The following is a 23,499-nucleotide window of genomic DNA, read 5'->3' as shown; positions in this document are numbered from 1 at the left end:
TGCAATAATGTGGACTGGATACTAGGCCGTTCCTTCCAGAATTATGTCTGGAAACTTCAACCTCACCTCAACTGAACAAAAGGGGAAAAGAAGAATCAGATGAGACCACGAGGCTTTACTGAGGTCACCGAACACATGCAACCAAACGCTTCCAGAATCGTTTCCACGGCAAAAGAGGCAGATCACAATCTCTCCCAAAACGTCTAATGCTGCTGTGGGGGAAACCACAGAGGTAATCTTTCACGCTCATCCCAGGAGAAAAAACATTTCCCCGCTTTAGGCAACATCGTTCAAGCTGAAGGGGTCCCATGCTGCTGGGTTTCATCTTGGGCACTCGGTGTTCACAATTTCATTCGGCCTCCCACAGAGAGAATAACGAACCCGCAGGTATGATATCATGATTTTAAAGATAGTGCAGTATATGCCGCTTAGTAATGAAATCACTTTTGTACTAATTTGTGTGAGATTTTTACAAGCATATTATATCATTCACATCGATGTTTCCAAAAAGAACTGCTTTGAGCATGACAATAAAAAGAGGTATTCATTTTCCTCTTAAATTTTACCAGCCCACATGTTTAAGTCAGGTCACAAGACTTAATGACATTGCTTCTAATACCTTTTTATATCTAGAAATATTTAAGGAATTGCACAGAATATCTTTTTAATTTATTTTAAAATGTGCTTTACTAGACAAACAAGTCACAGGGCCAATTGAGTTTGAAATATTACTTCATATGTGGTTTCCAACTATGACAAATATCTCTATGATTGATTAATGAAAACAAGCTTCAGCTTTAAAGAACAAGTAATTATTAAACTAAGCAACATTAAAACCATAGCCAAAATACCAACATGTCAAAGTTCTGTAGAAGACAAGAAAATTACTTTAGAGAGAAACTGTCGTACTGAGCGGTTACAGTAGTTAAATTAGATTTTGTTTTTAACTCGCTGTATTTTTTGGATCACTTTATGTAGCTGCTTTGCCAGCTCATATTAGTACTATGACCAAACTACTTTTTTTTTAGTGTAGGAGAATATTACATCAAATATAAACAATTATTTAAGAAGACAGAGTTCTTTCATTTATTACAAGGTAGTGTTCATCTTTCCAAAAACGAATGTGTTTAGAAGTTTAAAAAAAAAAAAAAACATAAATACCAATTAATACTAGTTATTCAACAGGCAGAGTAAAAACCCTGCTGAGATAATTCATCCCAGACATATAGAGAACAGAAGAGAACACTCAACAAATATCAACATTTACAGAAAAATGTGATATTGCCCAAAGTGTGTGCAATTAGGGGTGTTTAGTCTTCTGTAAAAGTACCAAACCGCTTTGAGTAGACCAAAAAAGTGAATAAAAATCCAGCTCTTGTTTAAATCTCCAAATCTCATTGTAGCCAATTATATCTGTGACCACTTTTTATTCACACTGTTTTTGGAAACTAGCCCACTTAAATAGTATTGCAATATATTATGGATGATGAGTATTATTTATAGTTCATTTGTATGTATCATCATTTCAGTACAATTAAGGCACATTTTTAAAATACAATTATTTTTTGTGTCTGATCCAAACAGATTTTTAGGGAAAAGCCAACTAAACCATGACATCATCACAGATCTTGACAATTCTATCTCTGTATCTTCTCTCTGGAGCTCTGGTACTTTCTCAAGAGCATCTCAAGGACTATACCGATTATGACGTAGTTGACAACTTTTTGCCTGAAGTTTCTGTAACTCAACAACATGATTACGATTCCCAAATAATGTATTCGTACGAATGTGCCAGCGAGTGTTTCTGCCCCATATCCTATCCTTTTGCCATGTATTGCGACCACCGAGAACTCAAGGCGGTTCCCAACATCCCAAGACACGTCCGCCACTTGTACATTCAGCATAACTACATAGAAGAGATAACTTCAAAGCCTTTTGTTAATGCCACATCCCTGAGGGAAATCAACTTCAGCTACAATAAGCTCCAGTCATCTAAGGTGGATAAAGAGGTCTTCAATATACTCAAAGAACTCATTCAGTTACACCTTGAGCATAATAACCTGGAAGAAATCCCATCTCCTTTGCCAAAAACCCTTAAAAGACTTCATCTGGGCTTCAATAAAATTTCCAAGATACCGGCTGATGCTATACGAGAGCTTACAAAACTTACAGTGCTGGATTTGTGCAGTAACAGACTAACAGATGCAGGTATTAAAGGAAAGATCCTATCTGGTATGAAGAGCCTCATGCAAATCAACATGTGCAACAATAAGCTCAAGTCCATGCCAACAGACCTTCCAGAATCGATCCAGCAGATATCGCTGGAAAACAACTCAATATCTTCCATACCCGAGGGTTACTTTAAGAAGACTCCCAATCTCTTGTCCTTACGCATGTCACACAATAAACTCAAATCTGTTGCATACATTGCCTTCAACTTGTCCAAACTGATGGAGCTCCATTTGGGCCATAACCAGCTCTCCAAACCGTTTTTTGTTCCCAGGACCTTGGAACATCTGTATCTAAATCACAACGACTTTAAAGGTAGGTTAAAACCTAAAGGTACAAATGTAGAATACAGCATGATGGTCTCTTCAAGAAATGATAGACCTTTTTTTTTATTATTCAAACAAATATGTTATTCTAAAAACACATAATAAATTGTTTAAACTGCTCTACTGCAGTGTTCTTCAACCCTTTATCAAATATCATTCTACTTCATCAAACTTCTTGTCTCTTTGCAGATCTGAATATCTCTCTAATGTGTCCATCACTAGACCTTGGCAACCCTAACATGCTGACCTACATTCGTCTCGATAACAATAAGCTAACAGGACCAGTGGACTACTATGCTTACAGATGCTTCCCAAGGCTGATAATGATATTTTACGGAAACCAAAGGAAGGATGATGAAGATGACTCTGAACCCAAAAAATATGAAAAACCAAACCGCCCAAAAAGGCCTGGGAGCAACAAGGCTATCGACATTGATTTTTGAGATGTGCCATACAAAGTTCAACCAATCAAACTATTCATTATTCAAATATAAGAATAAAACTATATTTATAATTTAAATATTATTAAACATACAGTATATTAGTAACTTTGAACATTCCATTCCTTGCTGCTTGAACATTTGATTCGATTTTCTGCATGCATGTGTAAGCTTTGATGCATCTCAGTCAGCATAAAATGTGGCCAAAATATAATTGCTATTTACAGAAAGTTCTGCTTTATTTTGCACAATGTCCCTTTTCTATCCATTAATACAGTAAAAGGCATGTATGTACATTAATACATTGTGCTGCAATGCATGTAAATGTAATAAATAACAAAGCTACTCTTTTTCTGAATAAATTGCTGTGAAATGCTATTGAAGATGAAAAGTGTAGGATCCAGCCTAAAGCAAAAATCAACAAAAAAGGAAGGAAAACAATACAGCAATGCTATTGCATGCAAATAATAATGATAGACCATTAGTTTACTAGAATAAACACACTAAGAAAACTGAAACACTAAATACATTGCCATAATCACAAATAAATCCAGCTGAATGTCAACACATGTTTCCTGTTGAACACAATGTACAGCCATGGGTAAAAAAGTATTGGCAGTGGCATAAATGTGTTTCACAAAGTTTGCTGCTTCAGTTGTTGCAAATTGCAAAAGCTTAAATTGCCACAAAAAATTGTTTTTTGGCCCTGGCACAAAATGACCAGCTAACATAATTTCACTAATCATATCATCAGCATATAAAAAAGTGTGAACAAGTTCATACACACATCTTTGGCCAAGAAGCTGATATCCAGCATGCCAGAGCGAATCACAGAGCTTATAGAGAAGAAGGGTCAACACTGTAAATGACTATTTGTATATATTTAATGTTTTTGCTGATAAAACTTGTAAAAAACCTTTAAACTTATGCAATCCTTATCAGTGTTTGCCAGAATATTATATGATGCATTTACATGGACCCTAATAATTTTAACCCTAAACATTTGTAATTGGACTAGTAGCATAATCAGAACAAAAAAAGTCACATGTAACCACGTCAATCTGAATAAATCGGCTAAATCCAATTTACAGGAAGTGTATGTAAGATTGTGGCCAAAACTGTGACTGCAATCATTTTCATATAACTGTAGAGCAGTGTATCCCCTCTCCCTCTCCCCCTCCCCCTGGCTCGAGGTTGCCAGATAGGCTGCAGGATCAGCAGGAACGTTTGTAGCTGAAGCTGTGGTAACTAGAGCAGATCTGGCAACCCGGATGCCGAAACACTACTGACTTTGTGATTGGTAGATAGGTGTAGGGCGGAGCTTCAGGCCAAAACACAACATATGTTGAGGGCTGCAACAACAACTTTTAAATGACCATATCCTGGCCAGACTGTTGTCAGTGATACAAGTATTTGAAATGAACATGATTTCTTAATGTCTAGTGACATATCAGGGCCATTTTATGATTAAATGAAATACATTTCTTACATAGAGTTCCTTTAAATTTCCTTTAATTTGAAGGGTGGTTGCATGGATTGAAAAAATAAACTGGAACGTTTGCCGTATATGCAATGATATAGTAAATGGCGTAAAGATGTAAAGATAAAATGACTGTTGTGTCATTTTAAATTCTCCTTCCACTCATCATCTGTGAAGTGATAGAAGACAACATGTCACCAGTCCTTGCTTCGGACTCTCATCCACAGATGTCTTGCTTTGGGCATGGGAACAGGCTTTTTACTGCTCTATAAATGTAAGCAGCAAAGCACAAAGGTTCACATAATAGGTAAAAGTAGATAAATATTAAGTCTATTTTTTGAAAACAAAGAAAAACAGCAATGTTAAGAGGATGCTTATATGTGCAAACAGCAGGAAAAATCTGTATATTTGTGCAGTGTGTGCATGTCAAAAGATCAATTCTGTCTTGAAGCTTGTGACGTAAATGTTCACATCAACCCGATCACCTTAGCATTCATGTAAACACCATGTTCAGATTCATCAATCATATTGATGATAGAAATGTAAAAAAAATAATCTACATAAACTGAAGCAAACTTTGCTATGTTACTGCCAAAACTTTTGGTCAAAGCTATAATGCCATTTTGGGGCACTATACTTTAAAGATTTACCAGATTGTGATCGTTATTAGATAGCAGATTTTTTTTTTTTAAATGATAATTGTAAATGCAAAAACTATTATTTATCAAAATAATTAGTTAAATAAATTGTTGAATTCAATTATCGCACAATCTCTACTAATTATACAGAGCATCCGACTACCCTTCACAACCCACCGTCCAATCAACCATCGGGCCAAACGGTTCTCATTGCATAGCCGTCCCATTCCGTGCCAGGCAACAGACAATTTTGGAGTTGCGAAGTCACTTCACGGATTCAACCAGCACGGTTTAGCACGGGAATTCTGGGCCGAGAATTGTTTGTAATCATAAGGAACCGATCCTAACCAATCTAAGAACTGTTCAGCCCAACTGTGGAAAAGTGGATAATAATGAAAATATGTTGTTTTCCACATTCTTACACTCCAGTACTTTAGTGTGGAGGGGTTACGTTTAAATATTTAGAATACTCCAAATCAAGTCATATGATGAAGAAACCACCCTGACGGAGAAATGTACCATGGAGGATCAGCACTGTAAAAACATTTCTAAGTATTTGGCCCCTTTTCCCAGTACAGTACAGTTTTACAGGTTAGCATAATTGCTAACACACCTGTAATGTTATTCATTCTCAATTTTCATCTGTTTCTCTCAATTTCCATACATGTTTATTTTAAAGGGCTGAGTCGCATTTCTTCTTGTCTTAAGGTGCAAAAAGGAGAGTAAAACAGTCATATGTTTCCTATTAAACATGTTTTTCTTCACCTTGATCTTCAAATGTCTGTTTTATAGAGCTCTGTTCCTCTAATCCATTTTATGTTTTTAATAAAATGTATCTAGGCAAACCTGCAAATTACACAAAACAAACTGACAATGTTTAAATCACAGTTGCATAGCAATTCCTAGAAATCTAATCAAGCTAGTCGTTCTGATAAATGTAAAATCAATCAAAACTGGAAAAGTGTAAGGATCCCATATGAAGCAAAATATAAAATGAACAATATAGCAAGGCTATTGAGAAAAGGACACCTATAATCAAAGAATTAGGGAACTTAGATATGATCTATCATAAAGTCCTACTATCTATCCCAATTACCATTGTCCTCCCATTGCCTTGCTTCTCTAAGAAAAGATTAATTAGGTACAATGCTAAGAAGAGCCAAACACGCCTAAATATCCAGCATACATACAATTCTGAGCCACAAATCTCCAAAGCAAAAACTAACAGTCCTTTTCATTGCCTTCTGCTCTCTTTTACAAAGTTTTTTTCCCAGCAGACCACAAACATGGCCAAACCCTGCAGGCGACACAGTGGTCTGATCAGCTCAGATGGGAATGCGAAGGGTTAAGGTCTGCTCCATAAACTCCCACTTAAGGATCTCCTCTGGCAGTCTGTGGTGGGGCTTAAAATCCTGATTTGACAGATCACATTTTACTCACAGGCACCAAGAAAATAGCCAACCACTGCCTGCACTGCGCTTCTCCTCTTTAACGTGGCAGAACACATCCCAGTCTTCAGATACAATGGGGACAAGGCTGAGAATGCTTATTTCAGCAGTCATATTGGCATCATGGGTGCTCTCAGCATCTGGTGCACACTACCACAATCACAGGCATCACAGAGTGGAGGATGTAGCACTTACTGAGGAAATCGATGTAAGGGCACAGAGGAATAAGGTAAACTTTGAGTTTTTATTCCATGATTAATCATTATATTCTGCAAAGGATATTTACAATATAACACTATATTTAGAGATGGGTTTGCTTTTGTCTACTGCTTGTGCAATTTATATATGCATTTTATTTTTATAGTTTAACCGAGTTTGCTTGTTCCCACTGAAGCACTATATATTTAAGCCATACAGCACACATTACATGTATATATATTAATAAAATAATAAACTAACCAATATATTTATACAACTAATTAATAATTCATATTATTAATGAATTATTTACAGCACTTTGGATTTTCAAAAATCAATGATTAGCGAAAGTTTTTGCTTCATTTAATTGTATTATGTATCTAACAATTTAAAATGACACTTTTATTCACCTTTCCATTAAGCTAAGTCGCTGTAGATTAACCAAATTATATTGCACTTTTGCATGGATTCACCTTTTAAATTTTCACCATGAAGTCAGATTACTTCCGTACATTTTTGAAAAAACAAAGCAAAAAAAGTAATAATAATACAAATTGAGAGTTCGCTCCAATTCAGAGATGGGCTCAACAGCTGCCCGGCACTGTGTGCAAGCTCTTTGATTAGTCAGCAATCTGTTCTGGAGGAGTTCCCTCAGGCTCAAATCTCCCACCCACAGCTTCACGCTAACTTGTGAGGTCAGACACTGTCAGGGTGATTTAACAGACACCTGAGGGCAAACAGGTCCAGACAGACACTCGTATCCAAGATCATTGTCCAAACAAGCTGAAGGAGATGTAAAAGGAGAGGTTTACCAAACCATTTATTTATCATCATTTACTCACCCTCATGTAGAGCTGCATGGTTAATTGTTAAAAGATCGCAATCTTGATTCAAATACCCATGGGATCTTATTCCTAAATGACAATGATTTGGCTATGTTTATTAAAACTTTTGACAAGCATGACCACATTAGAACACACCAGAATTGCATTTCCACTGACGCTGACCCAGAGAGAGCAGTTGTCATGATTAGGTATGAAACAGCTTCACAAAGAGTCTTTTAAAACCACGCAGTAATAATTCAAATTATCACAAGTACTGGGATTAAGGTTTACAGTTCGGATATATACACTGATATCTATAGTAGCATTACATCAGTAGGTGGTGACAAGTGCCTGTTAAAAAAATTATTTGTCATTCAAGAGATTTGTTCAAAAACACTGATTCATCCAGTAATGAAACAAGTGACGTCAATTTTATAAGTCATTGAATTATTTATCAAAACTATTTAATTTAATAACTAATTCAAAGTAAAAAAAAAAATATATGTAAATAGACTGCAGCAATTAATACATGACATGTTATTTTGTGTAGTTATCTTTTTAGAATGGTGAGAGAATTGTGATCTCTATGTTGTGATTCTCAAGAATCGTGCAGCTCTACCCTCATGCTATAACTTTCTTTAGCCAATGAAAAACAAAAGATGACCATTTTCCATGCATTCACAACAAACAGACATTGAAGCTTCCACAATTCAAAAAACTATGCAAATGTACCTTAAAAAGGTCATAAAAAAAAAATCCATTCAGGTGCTCAAGTTTTCTGAAGCTATAAAAGAACTGTGATGGAAAGAACCGATATCATTAAAAAGTAGTCATGCTTTCGAGTACTCATTGACTCAATAATCTGGTCGCAATGATCATGCAACAAGTCATACAGGTTTGCAAACTTTTCCTTTAACATCAACACAAAGTCTGGGAAGCTCCTAAAATATTTTTTATATATGGATATTAATTAATGCTGTTTAACCTGAATGTGGTATCTTTGTCAAACAACCAAATGTACCAACCAATAAAGCCATTTTACAGAGAGCGACAGATGGCGACGACGACAACAGCGCCCTGCTGCCTGCCGACGCCCCAGAGGACTCCAGTCCAATGGCGCCTGGGGGAGACCCTTCAGGTAATGAACGACTGACACCTGGTCTACTTTCTGAAAAGAATGAGTAATGGGCTCTTTTTAAAATACCACATGTTTCACACAAGTGCCCTTACTATATGTTTATTTGTTCATGAGCTATGCCTGTGTGAGTGGGAAGTGGTTAAGGAAAGAAGAAATGCATTTGCTCATCCACCAACTTTCATTAACTTGCCTATTTTGAATAAAAACTTATACATGTTCCAGACCTTCCAACTTGTCTACTGTGTGTGTGTCTAACTGGATCTGTCTACTGTGAGGAGGTCGACCCAGATATGACTTCAGTGCCTGCTCTGCCCAAGGAGACAAACTACCTCTATGCTCGGTACAACAAGATAAAAAAAATAACAGCCAAAGATTTTGGAGATATCGGTGAGTTGACTTGACTTGCTTTGGAACTCTTGTTGACTGCTTTTACTAATGGGATAACAAATACAATTCTTCTGGACAGGATAAGGAATTACCCTCAAGGAGAGCAGGAGACAAACAGCTGCTTTTCAGAAATAACAGAGTCCATTTCATCCAAAAGATTTCCAAATCTGATCGCAAGAGGTTGCAAGCTCTTGGGTTGCATAAAGCCTCGATCACATTTCTGAACCGCAACGTCAAGGCATGCGTGTTGACAAAAACTTAGACATGTGGTAAACTACTCTGTTTGCACAGTGCATCAAGGGTTTAAAAAAAACATAGCTAGAGGGAGCAGTTAGTGTTTAAAACGCTTTTGGGGGCCTCATGCATCAAAGGCTTTAAAAACACTATAATTTCAGCCCATAAATCAAAATCACTAGAAAACCACCTTCACTAACAAACAGACTTGTGCAATCCCCCATTTTCCAAAGTTTTCAAGATGATTTGTTGCATATATAGGATATGCAAAGTGGGTGCTAATAAAAACGTATTAATAGGGTAACTTTCAAAAAAGCACTTTAAAAAAACAAAAATTGCAGTAAGCATGAAAAAAGTAACCACATCGATGGCAGAAGTGTAACTTCGGAGACAAATTGTCTAGGTGTCTAAAGTGATGCTTAACACTCAAGTTATCAATTTAATGCTATTCTTTCAATTTCTGCCCATCTACTGTAGTGACTCTAAAGAGAATCGACTTCACTGGAAACATAATTTCTGAAATTGAAGATGGAGCATTTGCTAAGCTCACCATGCTAGAAGAACTCTCACTAGCTGAAAACCAGTTGGTCAAGCTACCAATGTTACCAACGAAATTAACCTCCTTCAACGCTAATCACAACAAACTGAGGACCAAAGGAATCAAGGCAAATGCTTTCAAGGTAAAGAGCAAAGAATTACATAGGCCTATTTCAATTATATGACCAAATTTGTTCCAAACAACCTGTTTGAAAACTATCAACTAACATACAACCTTTTGTTTTCGTGTTTGCTGCTTTTCTAAATATCCTGAAGTGTCTTTTTTTAAAGATCCAAACTCATTTCTAGAAAAAAATACCCAACCAAATTACTCTGAGCAAGAGAAAAAAAAGACATATTTGACAAAACTTCTGACCAAAACTTTTGATCTTCTTTGCTTCTAGAAATTAAACAAACTGGTACATTTGTATCTTGCTCACAATGAACTGGAGGCCGTTCCTTTCATTCCAGAGACTGTCCGTACACTTCACCTTCAGGTAATAAAGTTGAACGTGTTTTGCATGCTAAGTGTTCTACACACAAATCATACAAAACAAAAAAATTACAAATGTAATATAATCCTTTCCAAACCGTTGAGTGAACTCGTTTTTTTTACAGAACAATAACATTTCATCCGTGACTGTGGACACCTTCTGCAAAGGCAACAACACTTACTACATCCGCCCCAACATGAACGAGGTCCGTATGGATGGAAATCCCGTCATCCTCGGCCAATACCCCAACAGTTTCATATGCCTGCAGTCTCTACCAATTGGCCGATACCAATGAAAACAGAATTAAAGGTTCAACACAGTGAGAAGTCCTTGGATAGCCAACGATGATGACTAAAACCGAGAAGGAAAAGTAATTCAATCTCCTGGTGCCTGTGCACAATTAAGTGTACAAAAGGTTAATACCATGAGAATCTATACTATATATCTAATTATGTAACAGCTGCCCAAACACTTAGATTTCCTCTTGATATTGACTTTGTAGATGAACCTGAAACACTCTTTGAAAGAATAACTTTACATTCTTTGTAAATAACCACTGGAGGCTACTGCTTGGCAAAATGTGAGATCATGAAAAGCGGCAGTCAAGCTTCTAGTATTCCTCAGAACTCTGTGAATTTCTGACACTTTCTAGTACTGTTAAAATGTCTTACTTTAGCTGAAATGAAGATGCCTGCTAAGTTGATTAGGGGGCGAGGAACCCATTCCAAGTTCCAAGACGCTGGTCTTTCCCAACTGACCTTTTCATTAATTGTTTGATTATTATTTATATTCTACATTTGTAATTACTACCTATGTGTGAATTAAACAATAGACTGTACAGTAAAACATTGTATGAAATCAACATATGTTCATTTTGTTCAAATACACTTTTTTTTCTAAAAACTTGTGACTAGTTTGCTTTAATATTTTATAACAGCTATGCCCGACTGCAGTTAAAGCAACAACAAAAAATGTGCAACTCAAAAAAAGACCAAAACAACTATCTGCAAATTTCATCCCTAAAGATTGAGCATGTAGAAAGTTCTGGAAAAAGTAGGGTAATATTGTTCCATTTAACTGGCCAAATTGGCAGCCATTACGCACAATGGTCCCAGCAAATAATGGAATGTTTTTCATACTGGCTCAGAGGATACATTTCCAAACTTTCACTGCCATCGAGTCTTGGAATTTGTTCCCAATCTTGCATTTAGCAATATCAGCAATCTTTCTCATTTTATATATATATATATATATATATATATATATATATATATATATATATATATATATATATATATATATATATATATATATATATATATATATATATATATATATATAGCTTCCCATATATATATATATATATATATAGCTTCCCATATATATATATATATATATATAGCTTCCCATATATATATATATATATATATATATATATATATATATATATATATATATACCTGTACACATTAGATACAGCAAAGTAAGTCTAACTAGAAAAGAAAACCTCAAAAGAGAAATAAAAGTGGAAAACTTGTTATTCCAGGCAGAATCCCTGATATATTTTCCTCAAAGGAGGTAAATAAATCTAAGAAATTAGGTGTCTTTGTATTGGATAGATATTGGTGCAAATATTCATATTCTTTCTATAACTTTTTATATAATTAGTGTATTATTTATTCCCAGATTTCCTAAACATTAAAATAATCCATACTTTTCCAGACTCAAATTTCCAAACATCTTAATAGGTTTTTCAGACCATACTTTACATAAATGGTTTTATTTATGTAGCATTATTATCAGCATTATATTTTATATAATGATATTTATATATGATTACCAAACAGCAAAGTACAGTCTGATTAAGATGAGTCTTTGCTTCTTTATCTGTTGCTGGTTTGAGTGGGATTTGAGTAAATGTTCTTTAAAAGAAGTTTAAAACAGACCTGCTTACGGTAAAGACAAACAGTTTTGCGTAATGAAAATGTGTACCTTGAATTTAGTCAGGTTTGATAATCACTAAAGGCTTGCTAAACTTTTGACGTTAAAATACCTTGCTTGCATGATGAATTCTTTCTTTTTTTTATTCTTAATTTTATATTTTAGAAAACTGAATAGCGTCAATAGCCTGGCCCTGGAAACACTTTTTTTCCCCATTGTTTTATTTTTTATATATTTTTCAGACCTGGAAATTGCTCAATTTAAATTCCATACTTTTCCTTGCTGCTTAGGAACCCTGTCTGCAATTACAGTTTAGTCCAAAATAGCATTAGTCAAAATGTTTAAATTTAATTCAAAATATGTTTTTAAATACAAAATATATTATCTGCATAATAAGTCTGAATACTATGCATCAACCAATCTGAAAATTGATGCCACAACCAGACAAATTTAAATCCCTTGCTTGACTTTTTAAATTTGTGTAGCTGTCGCTGGAGTTTGAATTACTAACATGATCAATAATTTCTGTCATTTCTTAGTATTAAAGTAATGGAGTCTATCCCTAGTTAGTTGAGCAACGTATCCGTTGCTTCTATTGTTGGTTACCTGAAAGTGCTGAAATGTTTGACGCCTCTCCTCACATCTCTCAGAGAACATCCTCAAGGTCCTGAAGAACAAGAGAAGATCTTTTGTGTCCTCCGCTCTGCAAACAAGACAGCACTGTAACATTAATACCCCAGAATGCCCAACATTGTATTGCTCACTTTGGTATACATTCTAATTAAAGATTTAGACTGTCTTTAACTATTTGATGAAAAACTTGACAGGAACATGTCCTCCTTGATGTAAAATTCAGCATACATATATAGGATAAACTGTGTATTTGTGTTTAATCCCTTCACAGGCTGACGTTACAAGACATTTTGAGATTTTCCATAGATTTAACAGGGGCCCAAAAACTGTGGCACAGGACACAACTTTCCATGACTCTCGAGTCTTGTCTGTGAAAAGCCGACATTGTAATGAGTGATGGAAAAATGGTAAGTCTCTCAAAACTAAATGGATCCACTCCAAGAGTAGAAGACAGCAGCTTAATGGCAAGAGTTAGAGAAAAAAGCTCCAAGAGAATATCCGTTACACTTTACAATAAGGTTGTATTAGTTAATGTATTTGTTAATGCATTAGTTAACATGAACTAACCATGAACAACACCTCTGTTTGGCATTAGTTAATCTTTGTTAACTTTAGTTAATACAAATACAGGGTTCATGGTTTGTTCATGTTAGTTCACACTGCATTAACTAATGTTAACAAGATTTTGATAATGCATCAGTAAATGTTGAAATTAACATTAACAAAGATAAATGAATGCTTCATAGGTGCAGTTCATTATTAGTTCATGTTAACTAATGTAAAGTGTTACCAGTATCTTAACACCAGCCAATTAATGTACACCTTACATTTTTTGGCCTGGGTGAGCTGAAAGTTTACAAACATTAATCAGGCAACTGGTTTGATTGATATCTAATGCTGTTCAAATGAAACCACAGACAAATCACCCTCGCCAGCGGATCTCATTTTGTACCATGACCAATTTCCTTCGTATGTGATTACAGATTTGTTGATTGGGGATCTTGATTCTGAAAAAGTCATTTTTAAGCTTTCCTAGAATGCTAACCTTTTAAGTTCAACAGACTAAACACACTGAATGCCAAAATCACTTTACAGGCCGATTAACGGCAAATCAATGTTTGGCTCTTTTGGATAATTTCACTAAAGTTGTCCCTTTAGTTTTTCCTCATTTTGTTGTTTATGCTGCCAAGAACCAATGGCATGAAATCTTGTACTACCACAAGTAAAAAAAATACATAATACGTTATTTGTATAGGTTCCAAATCACCGAATTTATATATTTTATCATGAGGCTTCATTTCAAACTTCATACTTATAACAGTTGTCGAAAATAAAGAAACTTAAATATGGAATAAACAACATTAGCAAACACAGCTAAGAGGATACAGTAATAATACAAAAAAATAAGGTTTAAGCTCTGTCTCCACAGACATGCCTGATTCCACTTGTGTACCTGACCACAAGAGTGCTCAAAAATTCTTCTTAAGTTTACATGGGCCATAATGGTTATAAAATGCGTCTTCCTGAGATGCAGAGACAACTCAGACTTATGCGAGAATCATTATCTCCAGTATTTTTCCGACTCTCTCATGCCAGGACAGACTTTCAGACCAGACAATATGATCCAGATGTATATTCAGCGACCAGGAAGCTGGCTGCACTTTAGAACAGGACCCAAACAAACCACTGCCAAAACAGCAGCATTACTTCAAACTGTAATTTGTCATCTCAGCCAAAAAAATAAAAAAAAATCCTATGACCAAGTGGACCAACTGTAGGAGATCATATAGTCATGTCTTTAGAAAACAAAACTCTAATAAAACGTATTGGTAATTCAAATGTTTAAGTGCAATGCATTTTTATCAAGTAATATTATGTAGATTAAAAGAGCTACAGTTGTAACCAGAGGGCTGTTGGTTTAAAAAGGGCAGTATGAAGCTACATGCAAGACATCAATGGATAAACGTGTTATTTAAGTTGACTACAAACCTAAATCTTCCCTATTGAAAGCTGCAGGTTCAAACCTCAGCTCTCTTTTTAAGTGTATTGTAAGTATGCTGTACAACACAAGCTGTATTCTGTTAAAGGCTTGATGCATCAACATCAAAAGGTGCTACTTTAATGGCAAGTGCTGTGCTGTAATCGTCCAAGTAATAATAGAAGACAGAACTGTAACTCAGACAACTGTGATGTTTAATACTAAAAAACCACAACAGATAAACCGACTAAATTTACCAAGTACAACAATTACTTTCATCCCTGAGGTCTTTGGTGTGGAGATGCCTGTACAGACTGTCCAGCCTCACATAATCCAGAGTGGCCTTTAGGTGGTCCACATGTTCACTTTTTACAGTCCACACTCTGTGGGTGCTGTTGGCTGTCATCGACTTGCTGGTGCCATTTGTTGACAGTTTAATGAGCGGGACATGTTACGGACCGTCAACACAGCACTTTTAAACACTAAATCCACACATCATGTTGGGCACAGCGTTCTTCTGAACTCAAATGACTGAACCTCATTATAGCACCAGCAGAGAAACTGACTATCGTTTAAAAAGAGAGATTACTCCAACAACATAAAAAAATAATCCTGCCTTGAAGCTGCCCTGTAGGAGCTTTAGCACAAAAATAGAACAGAACAAAATGAATGGAACAGAGAAGAAGGGAGTGGAATGAACAGAACAGAAAATAGAATACAGCAGAACGGAATTCAACAGAGATTGAGACAAGAACATAAAAGAATACAGCAACAGAAGACAATAAAATAGAACAAAGCAGGAAAGAAAGGATAAAATACAGTAGTATTGAAAACAGCTGAACAGATCATAACAGAGAAGAAATGGAATAGAACACAACAGAATGCAATAGAACAAAGTAGAAAAGGCCAGAACACATCAGAATAGAAAAAGATAAACTACCGAACGGAAACAAAGCCGACAAGAACAAAATACAATAGAACGCAGATCAGAAAGGAATAGAACAGAACAGATCACAGCAGAGCAGAAAAAACAGAATGTAGTAACAATAGAACAGAAAGATCACAAAATAATTGAACGCAACTGCATAGAAGATCGCCAACAGAACATAATACAATAAAATACAACAGAACATAAAACAGTTCAATAGAATACAATAAAAAACAACAGAATAGAATATAGAAAAAAGCAGAAGAGAGTTCAACAGAACAGAATGGAATACAATAGAACAGAACAGGATAACATGCAGTCTTCCAAATAGGAAAAAAGATGGAACTACCACAGATAAGGACCACATGCCTAATGATCAAAAAAGTGTATTTGTTCATTTGGTCTTGACCATGAATAAACAAATCCTTTAGCTGCAAGTATAACAAAACCCCCTCAAACACATAAACGATGCCCTTATTTGCCTAACGAAGGAATATTTTTTTTGTTATGTGGCATTTTGCTCATATGCTGCCTTGTATGAAAGATTCTCAAGTGTAAATCGCCATCAGTCAATCTGCCGGAGGCAGGATCTAACCTGATCTTGCCACCCTTGTCAGTCCGTCCTAAATGAGAAAATCAGATCTCTGCAGTAACTCTCCCACATTGTGTTAACAACAGCTGGTCAGAGTTCACTCAGCATCCTGCTAATGAGCCACCTGGATACATTTATTTCCCTTCTATGGAGTTTTGTTTGGATTTGTCTCTTTTTACAAGACTAACATAAAGCAGAAAGCTCTTCTATGGTGTCTGGGAATTCACTTGCCTGATGTTTACTTACACTGTAGGTTTCATGTTGTGTAACCTATTATACAACTTGGATTTTCTCCAAATAGGATTTCTGTTGATTCAATCGTGCAAACAAGCACACATCGTGTGAAGAGTACAAATTACCCATGGAATCCGCTTACCTTTAAAAAGAAAAGTTAAAAAGAATTAAATAAGTGGAAAACAAACATGGCAATGATATTAAGCAGTTACCAATCATCACTTTACCTTGACACAAATGCAGAGAAATCTTTAAATTCAACACCATCCACAACAATATTGAGCTCTGTAACTCTCCTGAGAAGAGCATCATCCTCCTGTAAAAAGACAGAGTTAAACAAGACCATAAATAATCTCTTTATCCTTCACTTGGTCTTGGATGTGCATTTACCTGTCATGAGATTGAGGGCTGTTGGGATTTCCGTCACTCTCTTCAGAAATTTTTTTGTTGTTGTACTGTAACATGAATCTGCTTTCACTTCTTTATGTACTTTCAACTTTATTTTCCAATATTCTCATGATAAGGATAACATTTAAATGAGACTTAAATTTTACTGAGACTCGTCTTCAGATGTTCAAGCCCAAATAAAATCATCGTCTTGAGAATCACATCTTGATCTTCCCACAGTGTGCCAGTTAAAAATCACAATTTTTAAGAGTGCCATCAATCACCGACCCACAATTCTGTTCTGAATGATTTAATGCAACAGTATAAATGTTTGCGCAAATGAAGTGTCTCAAAGAGAAGTATTTATGATTGTAATGAAGATTTCAGAGAAGCAAGAAGACCTACTAAAATTATAAATGCCGAGTCTAATCCATTAAAGAGGCATTTTAAGAACTACTGCACAAATCCTCTAATGTTGAAATAATGTCATGGTCAAAATGGAGACAAGCTGCCCTCTAGTGCTGAGCATAAGAAAATAAAAGGTACAGGCTTCATCACTGGTTGAAACAATCTAATAACTAGGTGTTATGTGAGAACCTTAGTGTTACTTTTTTTGAAGAAAATTTGAATGGCGCTTGAAAAAACAAAACATGTCACAATGTAACTTATCCTCACATCCTCACAGTCAAACACAGACAGTGCAGGAAGAGTGTAATACTTATGATTATGGGTTTGTTTAAACCCTTAACCATAAGTATAAGTATTAGCAACTAGGCCTTATCATTAGAGATCCAAATAGTAATTGATCTACAACCTCTTAAAATTTACTTTGTAAGTGTTTTGGCCAGGGCCTGGTTGCAAACCAAAAACGTATGCAAAAACAAAGTATGCAATCTTTACATACTCATCAGACAGGAGGAATATTTCAATTACCCTGCTTTGCTAAGAGTTATTCATTTTGCATGCACTTTGAAAGGGTATGTTAATTGTAATAAACAATAGGGTTAGTCCACCCAAAAAATGAAAATTCTGTCATGTCGCTCCTAAACCGTAAGCTCTTCGTTCATCTGCACACACACAAATTTTTTTACAATTTATTCAACAATTTATTCTCATCTGTGATCTCATTTACATGCACACCAGTAAGCTGATAACTCACAAATATCAGCCTATTGAAATAACCAGTTTTCCCCGTTTACATGCAAACCAGTAAACTGACAACGCAAGTAAACTGCATTTACATGACTATATTAATAAACCGGGTTATAATGATGTCGAAAACAATAATTTCCGTATCACACTCAGAGTATTCCAAATGTTATGTCAGTTGTGATGTTAAATAAAGCTTGCAAACGTGTCAGCGGGAAATTTACGGCGCATGTTATTCTCTCGTGCAGTTACATATGCAGGGTTTTGACTGAACCTCTTCTACTTCTGCTGCATGAGATGAGAACACATTTTTATAATTTTCTGTGTCTTGAAAGAGTCTGCATTTGTGATATAAGTCCTATCTTTCATGAAAAACTCTCACTCTGTCCGGATCCGTGTGCTCTGAATATGCGTTTTTTGTCACCTATAACACATGCCAACTTCAATAAGCTGACAGAAAGCAGGTTAATGCATTTACATGCCGTGCAAAATCAGGGTAAGAGGCAAACAACTACCTGTTCTGACCGTTTATGCATAAACGCACTCTGTGTCAGTCTACTATGTTGTTGACATAGTAAAAACAGTGCAGTGCTTCCAAGTTACGTCAGAGCTACGCCAGCACACTGGCTTACCATTGGCTGATCCTGTTTATGTGAGCACCACAACGTTGGTGTGTGATGCTGATGCAGGAGCTGACCAACGTAAACTTGCGTAGGAGACTGACAAAGACGTGAAGAAATTGTTGAATAAAGTCATTATTTTTGTTTGTTTTTTGCGCACAAAATTATTCTTGCATTTTATACAATTAAGGGTAAATTACTGTCCACTCACATGGACTATTTTAACAATGTTTTACTACCTTTCTGGTCCTTGAAAGTGTTAATTCAATTGCTGTCTATGGAGGGGTCAGAGAACGCTCGGATTTCATCAGAAATATCTTAATTTATGCTCTGAAGATGAACGAAGGTCTTACGGGTTTGAAACGACGAGGAATTAATGAAAGGATTTACATTTTTGGGTGAACTTACTCTTTAAAGGGGTCATATAATGCCATTTTTGTATAAGTTAATATGATTCTTTAGTGTCTAAATGAAAACTTTGTAATATACTTTAATAAAAAAAATCTCATTAGTATTATAAGAAAAAACTAATTTTACCTGGTCAAAAACAACTCTGTTTTCACCAAGCCATTTCAGTGCATGTGTCTTTAATGCTAATGAGCTTTACTCACCCTGCCCCTCTGTTCTGTGGGGAGGTTTGACAAACACTTGTGGAGTTATTGCCTTGACAATAACAGTGGAGGGGAAAGAATGGCGACGGGAGTCTCTGAGGATACATCAGTGCAACTGTGTCAATCTGAACCGGAGTCGGACCCGGGACAAGATGACAGCTCCAACAAAATTCGATAATTAAGGCTCGATCAGGACCTTTCTGAATGGTTGGTTAACTTAATGTCACTTTGATCTATCTTTGTATGTACTGGCAGGGTACCGTTAACGTAGTGAGATAGGAATACTATGTGTTTACTGATCTATACGTTAGTTCATTGACTGATTAATGTTACAGCTAATGCCAATAAAAACATTTTTCTTTGTTGCAGTGTAATAACTGTTACAACACAATTTTTTTCTGGACAGTAACAGACACTGTTATAAACCATCTACAAAAGTAAGCTTAGTGTAGTTACCATGTTCACGATAACTTTATCACCAGCGTACAGTTTGTAATAGCACAATAACCATAACGCGTTGTTCATTTTAAACGTGGGATTATGTATTATATTGAGAACGTCATACACAGAAAGCATGCCGTAATTCAAGTTAACTTACCCTGTAAAATGTAGCCCCATTCATCGTGAAGCGTGCAAGCGTTTCAAACTACACTCACATTTTCTGGAGGTTCAGCAAGAACACGAATAGCTGGTACAGATCATTTTTTTCAGGAGCAGCTTCTTAGCCAAACCTGCTTTATACTGACCCTCGTTTATAAAGCAGTCTGGTGAGAAAGGCTTTGCGGTTCACGTAAACATAAAAGCATTGACGTTGTTCGGGGGGAATATTCCCATTGAAAACAAAACTCAGCCACTGCGTCTTCAGCGGTTCGGATTTAGAAACATCAAAACGACTGCTGTGTTCGTTATTACACCCAAGAACAGAACCCTGCAATCGCTGAGATGCCATTTTGCTACAGTGTATCAACAATGGCGGACTATGATAGCTCGCTCAGGGCGGGTCTGTGTTGAAACGCTGCTGTCAATCAACAATCGTGGGAGGGGTGTCCGACAGTGTGACGTCACATGGTCGAACGGTTTGAATTGAGACAGGGGAAAACATATAATGAGATTTAAAAAAAACACTTGATGGATTTTATCATTAGTGGATGAATGTGTAAAGACACTGCCAACACACATTTCCATACAATCAGCTTGTAAAAGTGCATGTACCATTAAATGACCCCTTTAAGTGCAGACATAAATACTTAGTGGCTTCTTTGTACCTGAATCTCAGTCACAGCAAATTCAACCTGGAACAACAGTACACTGCAGTGACCTGCAAGTCTGAGCTGCTGTACACGTTTTCTGTCACCTGAAGAGACAACAGAAGTTAATAACATTTAATTACTTTTATATATATTTTTTAAATACAAAATTGTAATAAATTATTTTATATTTAAGACCAAAATATTAAAATATGTCTGCATAACTGACAAGTTGATCTCACTTTTGTGTAACGTCTTCACAAAACACTCATTAAGAGCAATCCCATTGATTTCCGTCTGTCGTCTGAGGTCTTTTTCCAACTCTCTGACTTCCGTGTTGATTTCTGAAAGAGCATGTTTATCAGCATTTTTACCTTCTCTTTCCTCACAGACTGACTTTCTGAAAGAGAGAAAAAGTTTAAACTTTAATGTAATTAATTTAGTCCATTCCTCAAGTGAACCATTTTCAATGAAGTTATCCTACAGCGATGTACACTGCTGTATGTTATATTGATAAACAAAATCCAAGGAAGAGTGCTAACAGTTCCTCTTGTAGTCGATCTCCATGCTGAATGAAAATGGATCGTAAAGTCTCCTCCCGTTCAGCCTCCAGCATTTTAATTTCCTGCTGGAGCATCTGGATCTCTTCCTCATATTTCTCCTCCATGATCTTCCTCACTCTACTAAAAAGCAATTTATGAAAATACAAGAGAGAAAGAGAGAATAATTACATGATATATACATCTAGGGGTGGGCGATATCTCGATATTTAAAATATATCGAGATATTTTTTCAGCTCGATATGGATTTGGACATATCGTATATATCGATATATTGTTTATATTAAATTCTGATTCCGCCACTTTGCTTCCATGTGCTGTGCTCGCTCCCGCTCGCGCGCCTCCCGCCTCATTGCTTTTGTTCCCCCTCCCCTCGCGTGTAGTCTCAGTGCACACGGCTGCGTCCGCAACCAGGTGAGGATTAGTTATCATGTTGACAAGCGCGCGCGTTGTTCAGGACTCAGTTAAGAGATCACGTTTTCCTTCTAACACAACTGCTTGCTTAAATTTATAAAGAAATATTAATGTTCATCATAGTTCAAAGCGCACGTTTCACCCACAGTCAGGTGATTGACACTACTGGTGCGAGACGCACTCTCAGTCGCAATCATGCCAGTTTATGATTTGTGTCTAACTGATCGCATGGTTTTCGGTTAAAATGTCAAAATGATCGCATATCATTTGAAAACATTTAAAAAGTATTGCAATATCATTACTATGATTATTTTGTCAGCTTTATCACGGGATTATGATGAACAGGTCTATTCACGTTTTAACCAAGAGGGAAAAACGCTTCATCCCGGGTGTCCTGAGACACAGTGCTCTTCTGTCAGTTGTACTGTATCATATTATCATATAGCCTACCTTCTGACATTCATATTTCGTTCTGTAACTGGAAAAGAAGTGAAATTCAGCTCATGTGTAGCCTGCATGATCCGCATGATGAGTTTGAATTTGGTCAAACTCATGACAAACATCACTGTTTGAATTTTGATACAAATTAACAGGAAATGGTGTTATGACAAAATCCGTTTATTTATATCTCAGTCATGCCCCCATCTTTCTGCAAAATGCTTACTGTTTTACTGTTAAGTGTAAAAAAGGGAGTCTTTGATTCATCTTTTGAAAGCATGAAATAAATGAAAAGAAGGCAATATTATTTATTTTCTTTTACAGTTAAATTATTATTATTTATGTAATCAGGGAGTTTTTTTTTTTAAATGTCGCAAAAGCACTTTGTTCCTACATGAACTGACTACCTCTTTGCACTTCAATAAAAAAAGAAAAGAATTTGTGGTATTTGGCATATTTGTTTTTGCTGTAGTTTTTAGGGGGTTATTTTTCCTGTAAAGATATCGAGATATATATCGTATATCGAGATATAGCAAAATATATCGAGATATATTTTTTGCTCCATATCGCCCAGCCCTATATACATCGGTCTAATCATAAATTACATAAAAACGTCATACATAACAACATGTTCTATTTAACTAATAATTAGCCTAAATAACAACACCATTTTCATGCCAGTATCTTTAATATGAAGCAAAGATTCAAATTAATCAGCTCAAGTCGCTAAACCTTTAATTTGTATTTAATTAAAAAATTACACCGTATTTCAACAAAATATATAATTTCACTAACACTACATAACTTAACGTTACTCCTGTCATCATTACACTCTGTAGCAGGAGACAGTTCATGCCAAAAACGCTTTTATTTAATTAAGTTAGGTTACATGCAGACAGATAATCCCAAAATCTACATGTTAATTAAAAACCTGTAACGTTATATTGTACCATAGCGATGTTTTGTTGTAATAAATCATGACAGGAGCACGATAAAACAATCAAACTTTACCACCATCAATCAGAAAAAGATTCACTAAGGTAAAAAACATCAACATTCTGGTACAAATATGTTTATGGTTATGGTTTTGACACCCTATATAGAACTTATATAAATCTTAAAACCGAATGTTTAAAGGAATAAACTTACTTCAATGTTCTCCTGAAAGTAAACAGTGCGACCTGACGGATTCAACTAAATCCCGCGTCAACGCGAACATACCAAAAATGAGAACTGCAGGGGTGAACCATGTCCAAAACCAGCCTAAAACATATGCATGTTCGTCTAAATAGCATTATTATGAGGTTATGTTGTTATAAACTCATTAATCACTGCGTATAATTCATTTTATAGAGGATAATTTTGTAATTTGTCAAATACTGCCAATCATTATT

The 23,499-nt window shown here is 35.8% G+C and overlaps 3 protein-coding genes across 3 annotated transcripts in view; 2 read left to right on the top strand and 1 right to left on the bottom strand.

Moving 5' to 3' along the window:
• Positions 1-23,339, bottom strand: part of cenpp (centromere protein P) — a 55,437-nt gene extending 32,098 nt beyond the window's left edge. Inside the window, exons 1-6 of the mRNA XM_067415627.1 lie at positions 23,255-23,339; positions 21,236-21,376; positions 20,936-21,093; positions 20,712-20,800; positions 16,907-16,995; positions 12,921-13,017 (exon numbers count right to left, since the gene is read on the bottom strand). Of these exons, the coding sequence (XP_067271728.1) occupies positions 12,921-13,017; positions 16,907-16,995; positions 20,712-20,800; positions 20,936-21,093; positions 21,236-21,360 (558 nt within the window). The 5' untranslated portion in view covers positions 21,361-21,376; positions 23,255-23,339. The remainder of the gene's footprint in view (positions 1-12,920; positions 13,018-16,906; positions 16,996-20,711; positions 20,801-20,935; positions 21,094-21,235; positions 21,377-23,254) is intronic.
• omd (osteomodulin) lies at positions 337-2,998 on the top strand. The gene is made up of 3 exons (XM_067416513.1): positions 337-387; positions 1,585-2,544; positions 2,745-2,998. Exons 2-3 carry the CDS (start codon positions 1,611-1,613, stop codon positions 2,996-2,998), a joined length of 1,188 nt encoding a protein of 395 aa, XP_067272614.1. The 5' UTR covers positions 337-387; positions 1,585-1,610.
• Positions 6,549-11,251, top strand: ogna (osteoglycin, paralog a). Its single transcript, XM_067414764.1, has 6 exons — positions 6,549-6,790; positions 8,628-8,721; positions 8,944-9,108; positions 9,820-10,022; positions 10,284-10,376; positions 10,498-11,251. The coding sequence occupies exons 1-6, from the start codon at positions 6,638-6,640 to the stop codon at positions 10,666-10,668; spliced, it is 879 nt and encodes a 292-aa protein (XP_067270865.1). The 5' UTR covers positions 6,549-6,637; the 3' UTR covers positions 10,669-11,251.
• Positions 23,340-23,499: the final 160 nt, after the last annotated feature.

The sequence above is a fragment of the Pseudorasbora parva genome, chromosome 14 (genome assembly GCF_024679245.1).
Source record: "Pseudorasbora parva isolate DD20220531a chromosome 14, ASM2467924v1, whole genome shotgun sequence".
In the NCBI taxonomy this organism is placed as follows: Eukaryota; Metazoa; Chordata; class Actinopteri; order Cypriniformes; family Gobionidae; genus Pseudorasbora; species Pseudorasbora parva.
Note: the sequence above shows the minus strand (reverse complement) of the source record. Positions and strands in the feature narration are given on the sequence as shown.

Coding starts and splice junctions, on each gene's coding strand:
- omd (XM_067416513.1), top strand. CDS start 1,611: ATGACATCATCACAGATCTTGACAATTCTATCTCTGTATCTTCTCTCT. Junction 2,545..2,744: donor AAATCACAACGACTTTAAAG/GTAGGTTAAAAC, acceptor GTCTCTTTGCAG/ATCTGAATATCTCTCTAATG.
- ogna (XM_067414764.1), top strand. CDS start 6,638: ATGGGGACAAGGCTGAGAATGCTTATTTCAGCAGTCATATTGGCATCA. Junction 6,791..8,627: donor TAAGGGCACAGAGGAATAAG/GTAAACTTTGAG, acceptor GCCATTTTACAG/AGAGCGACAGATGGCGACGA. Junction 10,023..10,283: donor TCAAGGCAAATGCTTTCAAG/GTAAAGAGCAAA, acceptor CTTTGCTTCTAG/AAATTAAACAAACTGGTACA.